General features: G+C 37.2%; 1 protein-coding gene across 2 annotated transcripts; it reads left to right on the top strand.

Moving 5' to 3' along the window:
* Nucleotides 1-364: 364 nt before the first annotated feature.
* Nucleotides 365-14,206, top strand: LOC118986218 (serine protease inhibitor Kazal-type 6). Of its 2 annotated transcripts, XM_037045019.1 has the most exons (5): nt 365-557; nt 3,291-3,313; nt 9,536-9,610; nt 12,358-12,473; nt 13,975-14,206. In XM_037045019.1, the coding sequence occupies exons 1-5, from the start codon at nt 500-502 to the stop codon at nt 14,018-14,020; spliced, it is 318 nt and encodes a 105-aa protein (XP_036900914.1). In that variant the 5' UTR covers nt 365-499; the 3' UTR covers nt 14,021-14,206. The 2 variants fall into 2 exon arrangements, 1 of the variants encoding a protein (XP_036900914.1); XR_005066324.1 differs by lacking the exons at nt 365-557; nt 9,536-9,610 and adding an exon at nt 3,093-3,205.
* The last annotated feature ends 716 nt before the right edge of the window (nt 14,207-14,922 follow it).

Genomic DNA, 14,922 nt, shown 5'->3' with positions numbered 1-14,922 from the left:
AAAATCCAAGTTACACCCAAGATTTCATTCCTCTGTGATTACTCACCTGGACTACAGACATGCAGGACCTGTCTGAAAGAGACACCGACATCAACTGGGCCCCACCAGTGACTCATCCCTTTAATGTAGCGAAACTGTAGAGGGAAGAGCAGGGAGGATGTATTGGTTGTTAGGAAAGTCTAGTTTACCGGTGGAAAATGACATCCTCCATGAATAAGATCTAAGGTGCGTCTCACATAAATGTCCTAATTTTAAGATTGATGGAGATCATGAAGCATTTCTTTACGTTGATGACAGGTCATCATAAATGCCTCAAGTGTATAGGCCTACATATGGTTTTAGAATGCGACTTTATGAAGAAGGTGGAGATCCCAACTTCCTCTACCATGTCTATATATATATATATGTCTGAGTGTGCATTTGGGTGCTCTGGGCAGTGTCTTGACAGAGAACCTGAGCAGGACAAACCAGCCTTGACCTGAGCGAGCTAACTGGCACCATGAAAATATCAGGTGTCTTTCTGCTCCTTGCTCTGGCTCTTTTCTGCTTTTTCTCAGGTGAGTTTTTTTTTTCTTTAAAATTGAAATCCAATATTTATACTGAACTGGAAATGCCAAGTGTATTTGTCTACCAAGACCAATTCTGAGAGCTTATCCTAATGATGATAATGATTGTGATGATGAAAATGGTAATAGTAATAACGATTAAAATAATTTTGTTGAGCATATACTATATTCTAGATATGTAATAAGAACTTCTAGGCATTATCTCCAAAACACATAGCAAGATACACTTCTCTGTAATCTACATGTAAGAAATCAGGATCAGGGGCACAAAAAATTTTAAAAATCGCCAAAGGAGTCACAACTTGTAAGTAGAATTTGGAATCTGATCAGGTCTTTTAGACGATGCAGTTTATGCTCATTCCACAAAACTAGACTGGGAGATGGCTAGTTGTTTTAAGTATTAGCTTGGCTTTCTAAGACAAAGAAAAGCTTTCCTGTCCTCATTATTCTTGTACAATAATTGGAGTTAAAATTAAAACAAGGCGGGGGGTAAAGGATACTCAATTAGAGAATCCTTCAGAAAAAAAGCTATCCAGTGTTAGAAGACTGCAGTGGATATGTTGCTGGGGAACTCAACAATTCTTCAAGAAGGGGGACGTCTTTGAGCAATGGTCGTATTTCTATCAGTTCAGATTGTTCAAAGGACAAGCATACTTTGATCTAATGTCTTTCAGTCCAGGGGCATGTATCTCTTTCTGTCCTCCTTTATTTTTCCACTCCATGCTGTGGTAGTGGACAAAGCACACACTAAAGGCTCTAGACCCTAGACCTAGGCCCATCTCTTCTGCTATTGCCATGTCAGCTGGCGATATAGCTCAGCTCTCTGAAATGTTCTTTCATTCATTAAGTTCTAGAAATAAGGCTGGGTCTTGGAAACTTCCATGTCTGATCTATCATTTCATTCAAAACCTGTTGAATTTGGGGACTGTCAGAGATTTTAAATGCCTGAACATGGAAAAAACAACAATTTTTCAATGAAATTAAATAGATACAGAAGTCGCTGTTCACAGGAAACCAGTCGTATTTACCTGAATAAGCACATTTAGAAATATGAAAAAACTGGATAGAGAATTACTGTGATACTAAGAATAAGTTTGACTACTAAGGCTAAAAACATGAAATGGTATTTCCATCTGCTTACTTGAAGTCTGATTACTAAAATGCTCTTAGAAATTGACTGATATGCTCTTATTGCTTCCTTTTAGAAAGGTAAACTGATTTGTTAATTGGATCTGGTGGATTAATGCATTTAACTTATCAAAATATGATTCTTCTTAGACAAATCAGTATTTGGGAAGGCTAATGTCTAAGAGCCTTCATGTTGAATTTCAGCCCTGACATTTTCATTTTATAGCATATGACTTTTCTGAGTCTTTTATTCATCTATAATAGAGGGGTATAAAAAGAACATTTCAATGTGTGCAATTAACTGAGAAAATGCTTTATATAGTGAAAGGGATACAGTAAAAGTTCAACAAACATCTATTAATATTTATATATTTTTAAGTTTAGTAATATGACTACCATATTGCACTCAGGTCTTGTTGATGTTAATCCTCCCTCTGCCTTGATACTTCATACTTATAAGACATTCACAAAATCTCTGCTCTTCTGATAAAAAAAATTTGTACCATGAAGAAATGCCTGAGAATTGTAATAATGAATTTTCTTCAGTCATAAAAATCACTTTCAGTGGTTTACAAAAATATAGACTTCCATGCCCTATTTGGTCTATGTAATGGAATTTTCAAGTCATTGTCCTAAGCACCTGTGTGTTAATAACAGTGCTGCAGTAAGGTTGGCAGTCGTTGCAGTAGATGGTCATTGACTTCGTTTCAAATTTAAAAGCCTTATTCCCTTCTCACCTCCATGAACAGAGAGTGTGCTTTAAGATATTGCCAGTTGTCATTCCTCACATGCTGACACTTATCCACACACTTTGTCACCAAGGTGGCTTTTGGCTAAATGTGCTAGACGTCTCTGGCATTGGGAGTGCCACAGAAATGACCAGAACTGAAATGAAGATTTTATTATTTCAGTATTTGAAACCATTGAGCTAATTAGCCACAACCTAAAAGCGCAAACATAACCATAAAGATGGAAAGAAAAAGAGAATCAAGACTGTATTTATAGATGCCTTTTCCAATTTAAAGAGATGTAGCAAGGGGAATGAGTCACACAAGCCAGCATGACTCTGCCCTTGACAGTGTCTATTCAGGCCAAGTCTTTAAAGCCGAGTATAGAAGTCAGAAAAGCAATTTTGAGCTCAAAGAACAAACAACAAAGTTAATCTCTTCCTGAACTGCCCGGGACAAAGACAATACACTGAGACTGGAAATGTCCAAGTTAGATGTGACTTTCCAGCCCAACTTCTCCAAAGGAAGACCAGAGATGAGGTCATCCCCACTGTGAATTAGTAACTAGGCCAGAACTGTAACATGAATCTCCAGATCCCAAAACAATTTTCTCTCACCCATCCCCCACCCCCTAAGAAATATGACCTCATCCTGGTCTATCTCCTTTCATCACTTCCCACGTTTCTACTGCTCCCTAAGAAGTGAACAGGCATAAAAAAGTAGAACAACCATGCCCTGCCTTGCTGGGATGATCAGGAACCAAGAACAAGCATCAATTCAGGCGTGAGGATTTCTTAATTTTGCAAATGCCACCTTTTGTACTTTCAGAAATTACAGTGTTCAGATTTTATGTCTTTTTTTTTTTCAGGTGTCTTCAGTCAAGGAGAACAGGTCAGTGGATATTTTTATCTATTCTTCAGACCTAGGTGAAGCTTGGCTGGTATTTCCCACAGCCAAACAGAGGTTTATCTGTGGGCAAAAGAGCAAAAACAATAAAGAGGCAGGCCAAATCTAGAAATCAGTGGAAGTAACTCATTTTTTAACTCTAATTTCTCTATGAATTAAAAGGCCCTAAACACCCATTCTCAGGTTTTGTTAAGGTAAAATAACTATAAATGAAAATAGGATGAATCTATGTTAACACTCATACTATATCCCTGCTCTCCCTAAAGGATCTTGGGCAGATTACTCAGGTCTTCTGAACTGCAATTTCTATAACTATAAAAAAATGGGGGGATAATCTTATTCACCCCACAGAATCATAGTCAGATTGAAATGAAATAAACTGTGTGGAAACATTTGGTAAACTGTAAAAGGACTAGTTATTGACTAGTAATTAACAAATTTGAAGGTGTTAGGGCAGAGGTTATCTTCTTTATAGAAGTGAAGCCACGGAGAGTAGACACAGAAGTTGCTTACTGCTCTGTATTGAGTATATGCAGACTCATTTCCACAAATGTAAATACATTTTGGGTAAAACATTGGAAGAGACACAAATTGTCTTCATTGTCTGGTTGATTTTTTTCCAAGTTAATCCACCAACTTTTTTCTGGATTGCTTGTTCTAACTATCAAAAGACAACATAAACAAGTGGTATTTGCCCAGGCAATCTATCCCATTGAGAGAATTTCTACTCGATCTTGACAATGGCTCTTGTGAGCCTTGGTGCGTCCAAGAACCCCTGACATTAAAATTTTCCAGACATACCTGCCAACTATTTGGATTTGGCAAAAGAGCTGAAACCCTATTTCAACTCTAGTACACCTACTATATTGTGTAAGACTTTTCTCCTTTCCAATTTTAGAACCTTAGAAATTGAGATATGTTGTACAATGGATTATGTCCTGTAATTAATTTGCAATGTGTGTATGCACCTATATGTATAACACACGTGTGTTTGTAATTGGATATAAAATTGTTCGTCTTAAAATTGATTTACTGTTATGCTTAAACATATACGACAAACAAACAAACACAGAACCTCAGATCTACCCAGCCCATTTTGTATCCCACCAGGTAGTAAAATATGAGACCATTACATGCAGATTGAAAACATATGGAACATAATCCCAGTTTTCTCATCAACACATAAGTCTCTTTCCTTGTTTAGGTTTTGATTTCCAGGATTTTTAATGTTTCCCAGATTTTCAGTGTTTTCTGAAGTTCATTTAAAATCAGCTACTTACTGATTCTATTCCTGATAGGCCCAAGTTGCAGAGTGGGCTTGCTTTGGGTTACTGGGGAGGCTCACTACACATATAGACCCCCAGCGCTCAGCCAGACTTACTAAGTAATAGTCACACAGGTAGGGGCTTGAATCTGCGTTTTAAATAATTATTCAGTGATGAGGAGCACTGACTTTGCTCAAATATTTTAGGGACAACATACATGAGTTCGAATTCAAACACTTACTGACTGTGTCATCTGAAGGATGTCCCCTTCCCTTGTTATTGCCTTTGTTTCCTCATTTCTAAAGTAAACATTTGGATGCAATGATTTCTAAAACCCCATCTGACTTCAGGTATCTGAATCAGTATGAACCAAGCCTGGCCTTGCCAAGACTACGATTTTTTCCCCACTGAAATAGACAGAGAAGGGAGGGTGGCAACTTTCAGATGGCACCGAGGCTGCCATTTCTTTATTTTTTGTAATTTTTTTTCCATTACCATTTAGTCTCCTTATACCCCTCTACTCCCCCACAATCACCACACTGTTGTCCATGTCCATGAGCCCTCTCCCTTTTTTGCTCTCTACCATTTCTCTTTCGAATGGCTGGAAAACTGGTGGCAGTCCCAACGACAGGCAGAAAAAATCAAAACTAACCTCAGGAGCACGCCTGCTCAAGTCTGATCCCACTGAGACAAAAAGAAGAAATATTTCCTCCAACATTTAAGTCATTTAATTTACACTAAGAAGTTTCCATGCTAAAGCACCTGATGGTAGGGTTACAGTTAACAGTCTAAAGAATTGTACAAGAATACTTTTAGAATCATTCCCTATGTTGTCTTTATTTTTCTTATTTCCCTACTAGTCATATCCTTAAAGAATTGTTTAAATGGATATTCCAGATTAGAATTAACACAAACCCCTCAAAAACAATGATTGGCAACCATTTTCAGTTACAGTAATTTTGGAGGGATATCTACATTTATTTTTGTTTGTATTTTAAGATTAAGACACAACGAGTTCTACTAGGATTAGTAAAACAATGCTCCATAAGTAGAGTGTGTCTTGGCCTATTTATCTTTCCTAATTAGTTTGAATTCACCTAATATTAAGATACTGGCAAAATATGTAAATACAATTTGAAGATGTTAGCCAGCATCTACAAGTTAACAACAGGTAGGTAAATTGAGGCCTCAGAAAGAGGACCTAAGCTGATTCTGATTTACCAACAGCTTTAATAAAGGTATAGTCAACACCTCAGGGCCCCTGGCTCCTTAAGGAGTGAGCTTCCATGGCCCAGGCCACCTTTTGAGAGCAACAGAAAGCCCCAGTGCAATGCATGTTAATGTGCTTTGGGCAGTACAATCTTCTGAACAAATAAACCATAGTTTTTGCTATGCTTCATTCTTAAACAAAGAAGTAATTATAGTATAATGAAAATAGTAGTTTAAAGTTAGATAACTTGTCTCCACGTTTAAGAAGGATTTTGAGACATGGGGGAAATGAAAGCAGAGAGAATAGGATTTATTACATTGACTCAGCCAGAGACTATTAAGGGTGAGTATAGGTGGTAAATTTGGAACTGGCCAACGGCACGTGAGGCAAAGAAATACACTAAAGGTAACACTTGCATGGGGAAATAAACAGCAATGTTTTAATCTGAGGGTAGGTCGAGAAGACCAGAGAATGGAACTATTCTGTAAAAAGGAAAAATTAGAAAGTGAAACTAGTTTGGAGGGAAAGATTAAAAGTTATATTTTGAAGATAATTGAGCATGAAATGTAAATTAAATTATTACCTAGAGTTGCCCTGTACATTTCTAACAATAGGAATTAGAGGGGTTTTTTTTAAAGATTTTATTTATTTTTAGAGAGAGGGTATGGGAGAGAGAAAGAAAGGGTGAGAAACATAAATGTGAGAGAGAGACTTCCATCGGTTGCCCCCTACACACACCCTGAGTGAGGGCCAAACCCTCAATCCCTGCGTGTACCCTCACCGAGAATCGAAACAGAGACCTTCTACTTTGAGAGATGACACTCAACCAACTGAGCCACACTGGTCAGGGCATAGAGTTTGACATTTTTTAAACAAATTATTTATTACTTTCATCTTCTTTTTAAAAAAATTTTATTTATTTATTTATTTATCTTTAGAGGGGAAGGAGAGAGGGAGAGAGACATCAATGTATGGTTGTCTTTCGTGCGTCCCCTGCTGGGAGTTAGCCTGCAGGGAACTGGCCTGCAACCCAGGCATGTGCCCTGACTGGGAATTGAACCGCAATCCTCTGGTTCGCAGGCCTGTGCTCAATCCACTGAGCTACGCCAGCCAGGGCCACATTTTGATGAAATCAAGAAAAACCATCTAAGAATCATCAGTCAGTATATGCTCTTTGAGAGAAAAAAATCAAATATATGAAATTTCTTGAAAATTACCATAGTGAACACTCAGGGAGAAAATTTAAAAGATGGTAAAAGGGGTGGAGAAGAAACAGGTGGAGAGCCAGAGCACTGACATGTTACAGGAGTCGGAAAAGAATTCCAAAAAGGAGGCAGGGTGTCCAACCCATGGTCCACGGGCCTCATGCAGCCCAGGATGGCTGTGAATGAAGCCCAACACAAAATCGCAAATTTACTTAAAACATTAAGAGGGGTTTTATTTGTGATTACGTGTTGCAATGTGTTTAATGTGTGGCCCGAGATGACTCTTCTTCTTCCAGTGTGGTCCAGAGATGCCAAAAGGTTGGACACCCCTGGATATCATAAGAAAATCATTAACATTTAATAAATAGCCAATGGGTGTATCCTGAGACATTTTTAGAGACATTTTTGGTAGTGCAGAAGGAGCATAAAAACAGGGAGAGCGGAAGCAAGTTAAGGAGGGGTTTATAAAACTGGTGTCACTTAAAAAGGAGCTGATGCAACCACATGGGTCGTAGCAAAGGGAAGAAGAGGCAAAGTCCTACACCTTAGGGGAGTTTGTGTTTGCAAATTTTCATTGGCTTTATTTGTAGAGCCGAAGTGCCAGACTAAAATATTAATGATCCTGACTTTTGAGGTTAATTTTTGTGATTATATAAGCTCATTTCCCAGCAAAATTCAATGACTTTGTAGTTGCCACTAGGTGATTAATCTGGGCACTAACACTATCCCTGGATTCCAGAATGTTTTTGAAGGTACAGTTCTTTGCAGAACCACAAGGGGTCAGACTGATACTAGAGATTGGCACCTAAGTACCTAGATGCAGTTTCAGGAAGCTGGACAACATAAGGAAAGCAGTGGAGGTTCTTGTTAAAGCCAACACCATCTAAAAAAATACTCAAACAAAAACAACAACAAACAGCCCTCACTGAATAGGGTAAGAAATAATGCGGTCCAAATTCTGGAACATGAAACAATTTATGTTGTTGGAGTTTATACTAGCAGACCTACACACACACTTGAAACTTTACAAAGTATTTTCAAGATTTGTCGTTAAAACAACCCTAGAAGACAGGCATTGTCAGGCCCCAGTTTAATAAGAAGAAATTCAACTCAGAGAAGTTGTTTGCATAAGGTAATGCAGCTAGTGAATGGAAGAAGCAAAATTCAAACCCAGGTCAGCCAGGGGTATCAAACTCATTTTCACTGGGGGCCACATCAGCCTCACGGTTGCCTGTAAAGAGCCAAATGTAATTTTAGGACTGTATAAATGGATAGGGGCAAGGAGCTTGGCGCTGTTGCTGGGTAGAAACAAGGTGCTGGGCCAGATTCAGCCCACAAGGCCTTGTGCTTGCTGCCTGTGGACAATCTCCTAATATAAAGCATTACAGCATTTTAAATAGATCCAGGGGATTCAGCTCTCCTGGGTCTCATGGAAGAAATTTTAAAGAAGAAGGATATCCCTATCTCCCTTAGTTTAGACTTGCTTTTTGATGTCCACTAAGAAACCAGCAGTTGGGATTCTATCTAAAGGACACCAAAATAAAAATAAAAAACAGGAAAGGAAATTTGGGCAGAGGAAAGGAATGACATTCTTAGTCTATTTCTCCTTAAGCTGTAAGAGCTGTGCTCTCTTTCCGGTCCAACTGGATATTCTGATACTCTCCTGTCTTGCTGTTTGCTGCACAGGAAGGATTGCTGGTTGGCTCTGCATAGTCATTCTTCACCTTTGCCAACCTCTGTGGCTCCCAGAATGTGACCCCTTTTTGTCCCCAGCCACCATGCTAAAATTTCTCACACAGTGAGTGAATGGGGGGTCCCTAGTTATAAAAGAAAGAAGCGTTTGGCCAATAGTTGTTCCTTCTTACACCCAGTTGAGGAACTATGGAGTTAGCTTTATTTAAGCCACTTTACAGAAAAGAGTCACTGTTAAATCTTGTATTAGCAAAGCTGGAAGAGTCATTAGAGACCACCTTGTCTAATGGTACTGAGAGCTTTTAGGAGACTCCTTCCAAAATGTGGTAAGAGCTACAGTTAGAACAGGCCTACAATAAAAGCTTATTTTCTGCATGCCTAGTCCAAGACTATTTCAAACATTTTATACTGGCTTTCTACAATTCTTGTATGGCTACATCTGATCCTTATAACAATCCTGGGATTGAAGCATGACAGCTGTCTAAAAAACTCTTTGGCTAGGCAAATGAGGTGCAGACAGTGAGTGGTTTGTCTGAAACGACACAACCAGCCAATGGGCTACGGCAGGACAAGTTCTGAAACGTGGTTCTCCAGCCACTTCAGGGATCCTTGAAGGACAGGACAGTTTAGAAGTGCAAAATGTATCTATGTGCTGAGGAAGTTTGTTCATATACCATTTGAATGATTTGGTTTTATTTGTGGGACTCCTTAGCCCTCTTAGTCTATACCTAGGGGGCAGTGGAAGGGAAAAGTGGGTTTGGAAATGGGGGTGGAGTCTAGAAGTCCTCAAAGTCAACACCCTCCCCATGTGCCACTTCCATATTGCTTTCTAAAGGACAAAAGAGCCGGGATCACAAGATCAGAGGGTCGATTGCCAGGGAAAAGTGGCTTAAGATGGCGTCTCTTTCAAGTAAGAGACATTTTTTATTTTCTTTTCCTCATTGACCTGTCTGTAGAGAGACACATATCCCTAACTTAGATGCCCTTTTCCTCAGCTTCCACACTGCTGCGTTCGGCCCACTGTAGAACGTACCCCACACTGTGCTGTAATTATCTATGTTCTTTTCTGCTTTCCTAACATGAATAAGATGGTAAACTTACGGAGACAGTGTTTATAACTGATTCTTTTTTGTATAGCCAGCACCCAGAACCATGTCTTCTAAATATTAGTCATCTATTAGCTGTTGGTGGAATGAATGAAAATATCAATGGTTACAGTCTGTTCTTGACTCAAACACACAATTGCAAATGTGTACATTCATGACAAATACAAAATACATTAGCTTTTGAGAAAAAAGTGTCCTATAGTTAATCATGCCATGAAGATTTTCCAGCCTGGTTTCTATTTGGGGACCTGAAGGAAAGGTTACAATCCTAGAAGTAGTATGAAAGGATGGAGTTATTTTTAAGAGCACTGGGGGGAAAAGTGGGACTATAAAAAAACCTAGGTATCTTCTACACAATCAAGCCCTGAGAAGATCTCTGGTAAGCACCATACTACCCAACTTCAATAGTACAAGATGTGAAATTCCAACAAAATGTGTGTTGATAGTCTCAGTTTGACATATGTTATTTTTAACATATGTCAAAATATTATATTTTTGACACGAGTCTAGGTTTGACATATGTTATAATATTTTGTAACTCAGTGGTATGACTCTTCTGATGAGCTTTTCCCCATGCAAACCTTTGGAGAGCTTTGCTCATATATAATGGTTTGCTAACATCTTAAAGATATGATTCCTCTTACCAATGCCCACACATTTTCATAATAAGGTATTTTAATAAAGCTTACATGCCTTGACTCTAAGTGTAGTCAAAGGAACATTGTGACAGTTGGCCTTCATTTCTCTCAATGAGGATGTGTTGAAAATTGAACATACCAGGTTGTTGGAAATTGTGGATCAGCAATCAGGAGTGGGGTCAAGCACTGGTTTGAATGCTCCCTGGTTGTGTGGCATTGGGAAACTAGTTAGTTATCCTGAGGATCAATATTCACATCTGTAAACTGATTAATATAATATTGCTCCATGTGCATCTCAAGGTTATTGAGAGACTCAACTGAGTAACTCTATCTGGTGTGACTATTATAAAGCAACTGATAAACATAAGGCAGTATCATTTTAAAGGAACTAGGAGAGAAGTAAGTATGGTCCCTCTCTTCACTTAAATATCACTTCATTTCCCACATTTGGAAAAGTTTGGTTCTACCTATTTTATATTGCCAAATGTAAATGTACCCTGTAATAACATGGTATGCATGTCACTAGTGCACTAAAAATTGACTCAGCTGACATTGAATCGAGAAGAATTCTAAAACTCCAGGCTGCTTTCGAGAGATCACTATAACTGAGGGAATGTATTAGTGGCACAGGTGCTACCACTGTTCCTTCTAAAGAGCCCATGACCTTCATTATTAGCCATCATAGCACATGTTCTCACCAAAGCTGGATACAGCCTTAGAATCCTAAATGGAGCAACTTAGGCACCAAAGTTCAAATACTACAAACAGACTCTGAGATAGAGCAAGCTAATATAAAGACATGAACCCTGGCTGGTGTAGCTCAGTGGATTGAGTGCGGGCCTGCAAATCACACGATCGTGGTTCGATTCCCAGTCAGGGCACATGCCTGGGTTGCAGGCCAGTTCCCAGCAGGGGACTCACAAGAGGCAACCATACATTGATATTTCTCTCCTTCCCTTCCCCTCTATAAATAAATAAATAAAATATTTTTTTAAAAAAGACATTAAAATTTTTGTTTTCAGGAGAATATATGGATGTAGCCACTATGGGGAAAATTAACAAACCATCATGTAACATTCAGAAGCTCCTTGCAATAGTCACTCATATTTCTGTAACAATACAGAAGTATATTTATTAGAGTTACATTAATACAGTGAAAAAAACAAATGTCACTTAAACACCAAAAACTAGTCTACAGTGGAAAAATATAGGGTTGGAGCAAAAAGTCACACCTGTGGCATTTGCCTTACTCCTTACAGTCATAAGGAGTAAGTAACTGCCTTACATCACTAACTTACTCCTGAATACAATAATTACAGAAGCGCGTATCTTGTATCTCAAATAAAAAGTCTCAGCTATGTTTAATACATTCCAGATGAGCAGACAAAGAAGGCTGTTTTCTGTTTCAGGAAGCTTTACCTCATATACATCCATATAATTTCTATAAATATATAAACAAATAAATATATGTTAAATATATATATTTGTATACACCTTTATATAAATGTTCATATATTTACATATGCCTTTATATAAAAAAATATTTAGATTGTTACATATAGCTATCTAAATATTTATAAATATTTGTTTATAAGTTTGTACACTTAATATTTATATATACCTTTATATAAATACATCTATATATTTATATATACCTCTACATGATTAAATATTCATATATTTTCTATAACTTTATATAAATAAATGTCTATGTATTTATACATAACTTCATATGAATGTATATTTATGCATAACTTCATATACATAAGTGTATGTGTATATATATATATATATATATATATATACACATATACATAAATAATCGTAAGCTTGCTGTCCAAAGCTTCTGCTCTGTGGAAGAGCCCCTGGGGCGGAATGCACTAACGCCTACATCACTGTGCTCACTTTGGTAGGTTGACTGTGGTGAGTTCCAGGATGCCCAGGTCTTCTGCACTCGGGAATCTAATCCATTCTGTGGCTCTGATGGCCAGACGTATGGCAATAAATGTGCCTTCTGTAAGGCAATGGTGTAAGTATCACACTCACCAACCTGTCCCTTGGAAAAACAAACTTCCAGAATAAGACAATGACACTTTCTTCGAGATAGTTTGGAAGTTTCTATTCATACCCACCCATAGAGACTAAAGAAATAAGCTTCAGGCAAAGAGACTGAAACCAAATGGGTCAAAAACTAATAAAAATTTGCATAATAAATTATTTGAAAGCATAATCTCCATTACTTTGTGATTATTAAATGTGACTTGTCTTAGGGAAATTTTAAAAAAATTATACAACTCTAAGAATTTTATACATTTATTATTTTTTCTACTTCTAACTAAAAATTTTAATAATTTTCATCGTTGTTTTGTAATTATTATTATTAATTTTAGAGATTAAGTTAGAAAATTCACCAAAATCAGAAACATGAAAATCTCATGAGAAAATTTATTACCAATAAAAGCAATTACTTTATCTACATTATTTTCAAACATTTTATTTTATACCAAATTCTATGTTGCTAAGGCACCAATTTTCACTCATTTCTCTCTTTTGAACTGATGAAAAGAGCCTTTCAACAAAGAACAGAGGAGAGAATCACCCTTTATTATTCAGAGTACTCGAGCTTGACAGACAGTGTGCTAGGGAGATTCTACCAAGGGCCAGTATTTAATGAATTTACGTGTTAATAAGGAACAGATCAGGTGCTCTAGATTTTAGCCAATAGACTGTGAGCTTCCAGATTGAACACTCTTCATAATTAATAAAAACCTATTCAAACAAGCAATCTCTTAGTCTGATTGCTCTAAACTCCAGGAAATTATAACCCTCTTTAAAAGTAACCTCACTTACTTACCATTGTCATCCTTTTCTTATATCAGAGTTTCTTCTATGAATGTCTTAGTTTCTCTCAACTTTGCTGTAAAATTGCTAAGCACAGGGATTGCATAACTCTTTATCAATAATAACAGAGCTAAGCACATGGAATTAAACGAATAAATATTGAATCAATATACAGTAGCTATTTCTGCATTTATATATCGCATATCTGATTAATTAACACCAAACTTTTCTCAGGATAAGGGCTGTGGGGTAAGTTGAAATATGATATGATGAATGCTCATTACTGAGAAGGCTTAAATATATGATCTACCATAAAATATCAGATGCCTGGATATTTGGTTTAACTTCTTACATCTTCTATTAGACCGGAATTGTGACACTATAGTCTCTTTGCCATTATTCCTTTTGTCAGTTTTACCTTTTCCAGTTGTATATAAATTTATTCCCAGAGACACAATCACTGAAAGGCCTAAAACTTATTAAATTAGTTTGTTTAAGATTCATTCTTACTGTCACCAGGACAGATGTCACCTCTGAGTGAATTTAATTAACATCTGCCAGATTGCTGACATGGTTACCTGTACAATCCAATGATTGCATAGATGATGATGTGGTTAGACCCTTGTCCATCCTCTGCAATGAACACAAATGATATTGCACTGAGCATGTTTTGTCTTTTTCTTTTATAGGAAAAGTGGTGGGAAGATCAACCTAAAGCATCATGGAAAATGCTGAATGAGAGCCAGGGTTTTGTGCTGGCTTCCCAGCTCTCTCATCCTTCTTTCTTGCTTCTGCTTTTATTTTTCTCTAGCAGATCTCTTACATTTACAAAAACATACCTTCTCCTTTGCCTGGGTCATGGGAAGTTCAATATATATCTATTCCCTTGATTTGCTTAACAATAAAAAAAATTCTGCAGAAGCCTGGTCTGTGTTTTTACTTTGAGATCAAGCGAATATACAGATACAATATGGGATAATTGACCCCACATAAACCTGGGTAAACAGACCTATTTTTCTGATCCAAATGAACCCTGAAGTCACTGTGGGATCTTGGGAAAATTTCCTCCCATCTCTATTCTTGGAATTTCCACGTAGCTAATGAAGAATTCTTTTATTATAATATCTATTATTTAAGGCTTAGGTGAGGTAATATTAATTCTCCCCAATTTGGGGGACAATATTTTATATAAAATAAAACATTGATCTTCTTTGGACCATAGTTTTTCATTTCTATGAAATGGTGGATTTAGACTATATACTATGTGAACACATACATTATTTGTTTTCCCAGCAATATCATAGAGTCTAGCAGATAGAAAGAAGTGAATAAATATTCAGTAAATAGTGACTATTCAGTCAATAGTGAATGGAGGCAAAGTCTATAAAAGTGTGTATATTTAAAGAAAACAGTCCACTGATCTTAATCATGGAATGAGAGAAATGGATAAAATGTAAGGAATCGTAAGGCCCAGAGAAAGTTTATTAGTATGGCCAAACAAAAATGCTCCAGATGGTAGAAGAATCAAGGTCTCAACACAGTTCTTTCAATGACCCTCTCAGTTCCCATGTAGTTGGCTCAATCTTTTGAAGACAATAAAGATATAAAGATGTCTTATTCTGAGTAATCCAGATGGA

This window comes from Sturnira hondurensis, unplaced genomic scaffold, assembly GCF_014824575.4.
Source record: "Sturnira hondurensis isolate 20B ecotype Veracruz unplaced genomic scaffold, ASM1482457v3 Scaffold0004152, whole genome shotgun sequence".
Lineage (NCBI taxonomy): Eukaryota > Metazoa > Chordata > Mammalia > Chiroptera > Phyllostomidae > Sturnira > Sturnira hondurensis.
This window is presented reverse-complemented; position numbering and strand designations above follow the sequence as displayed.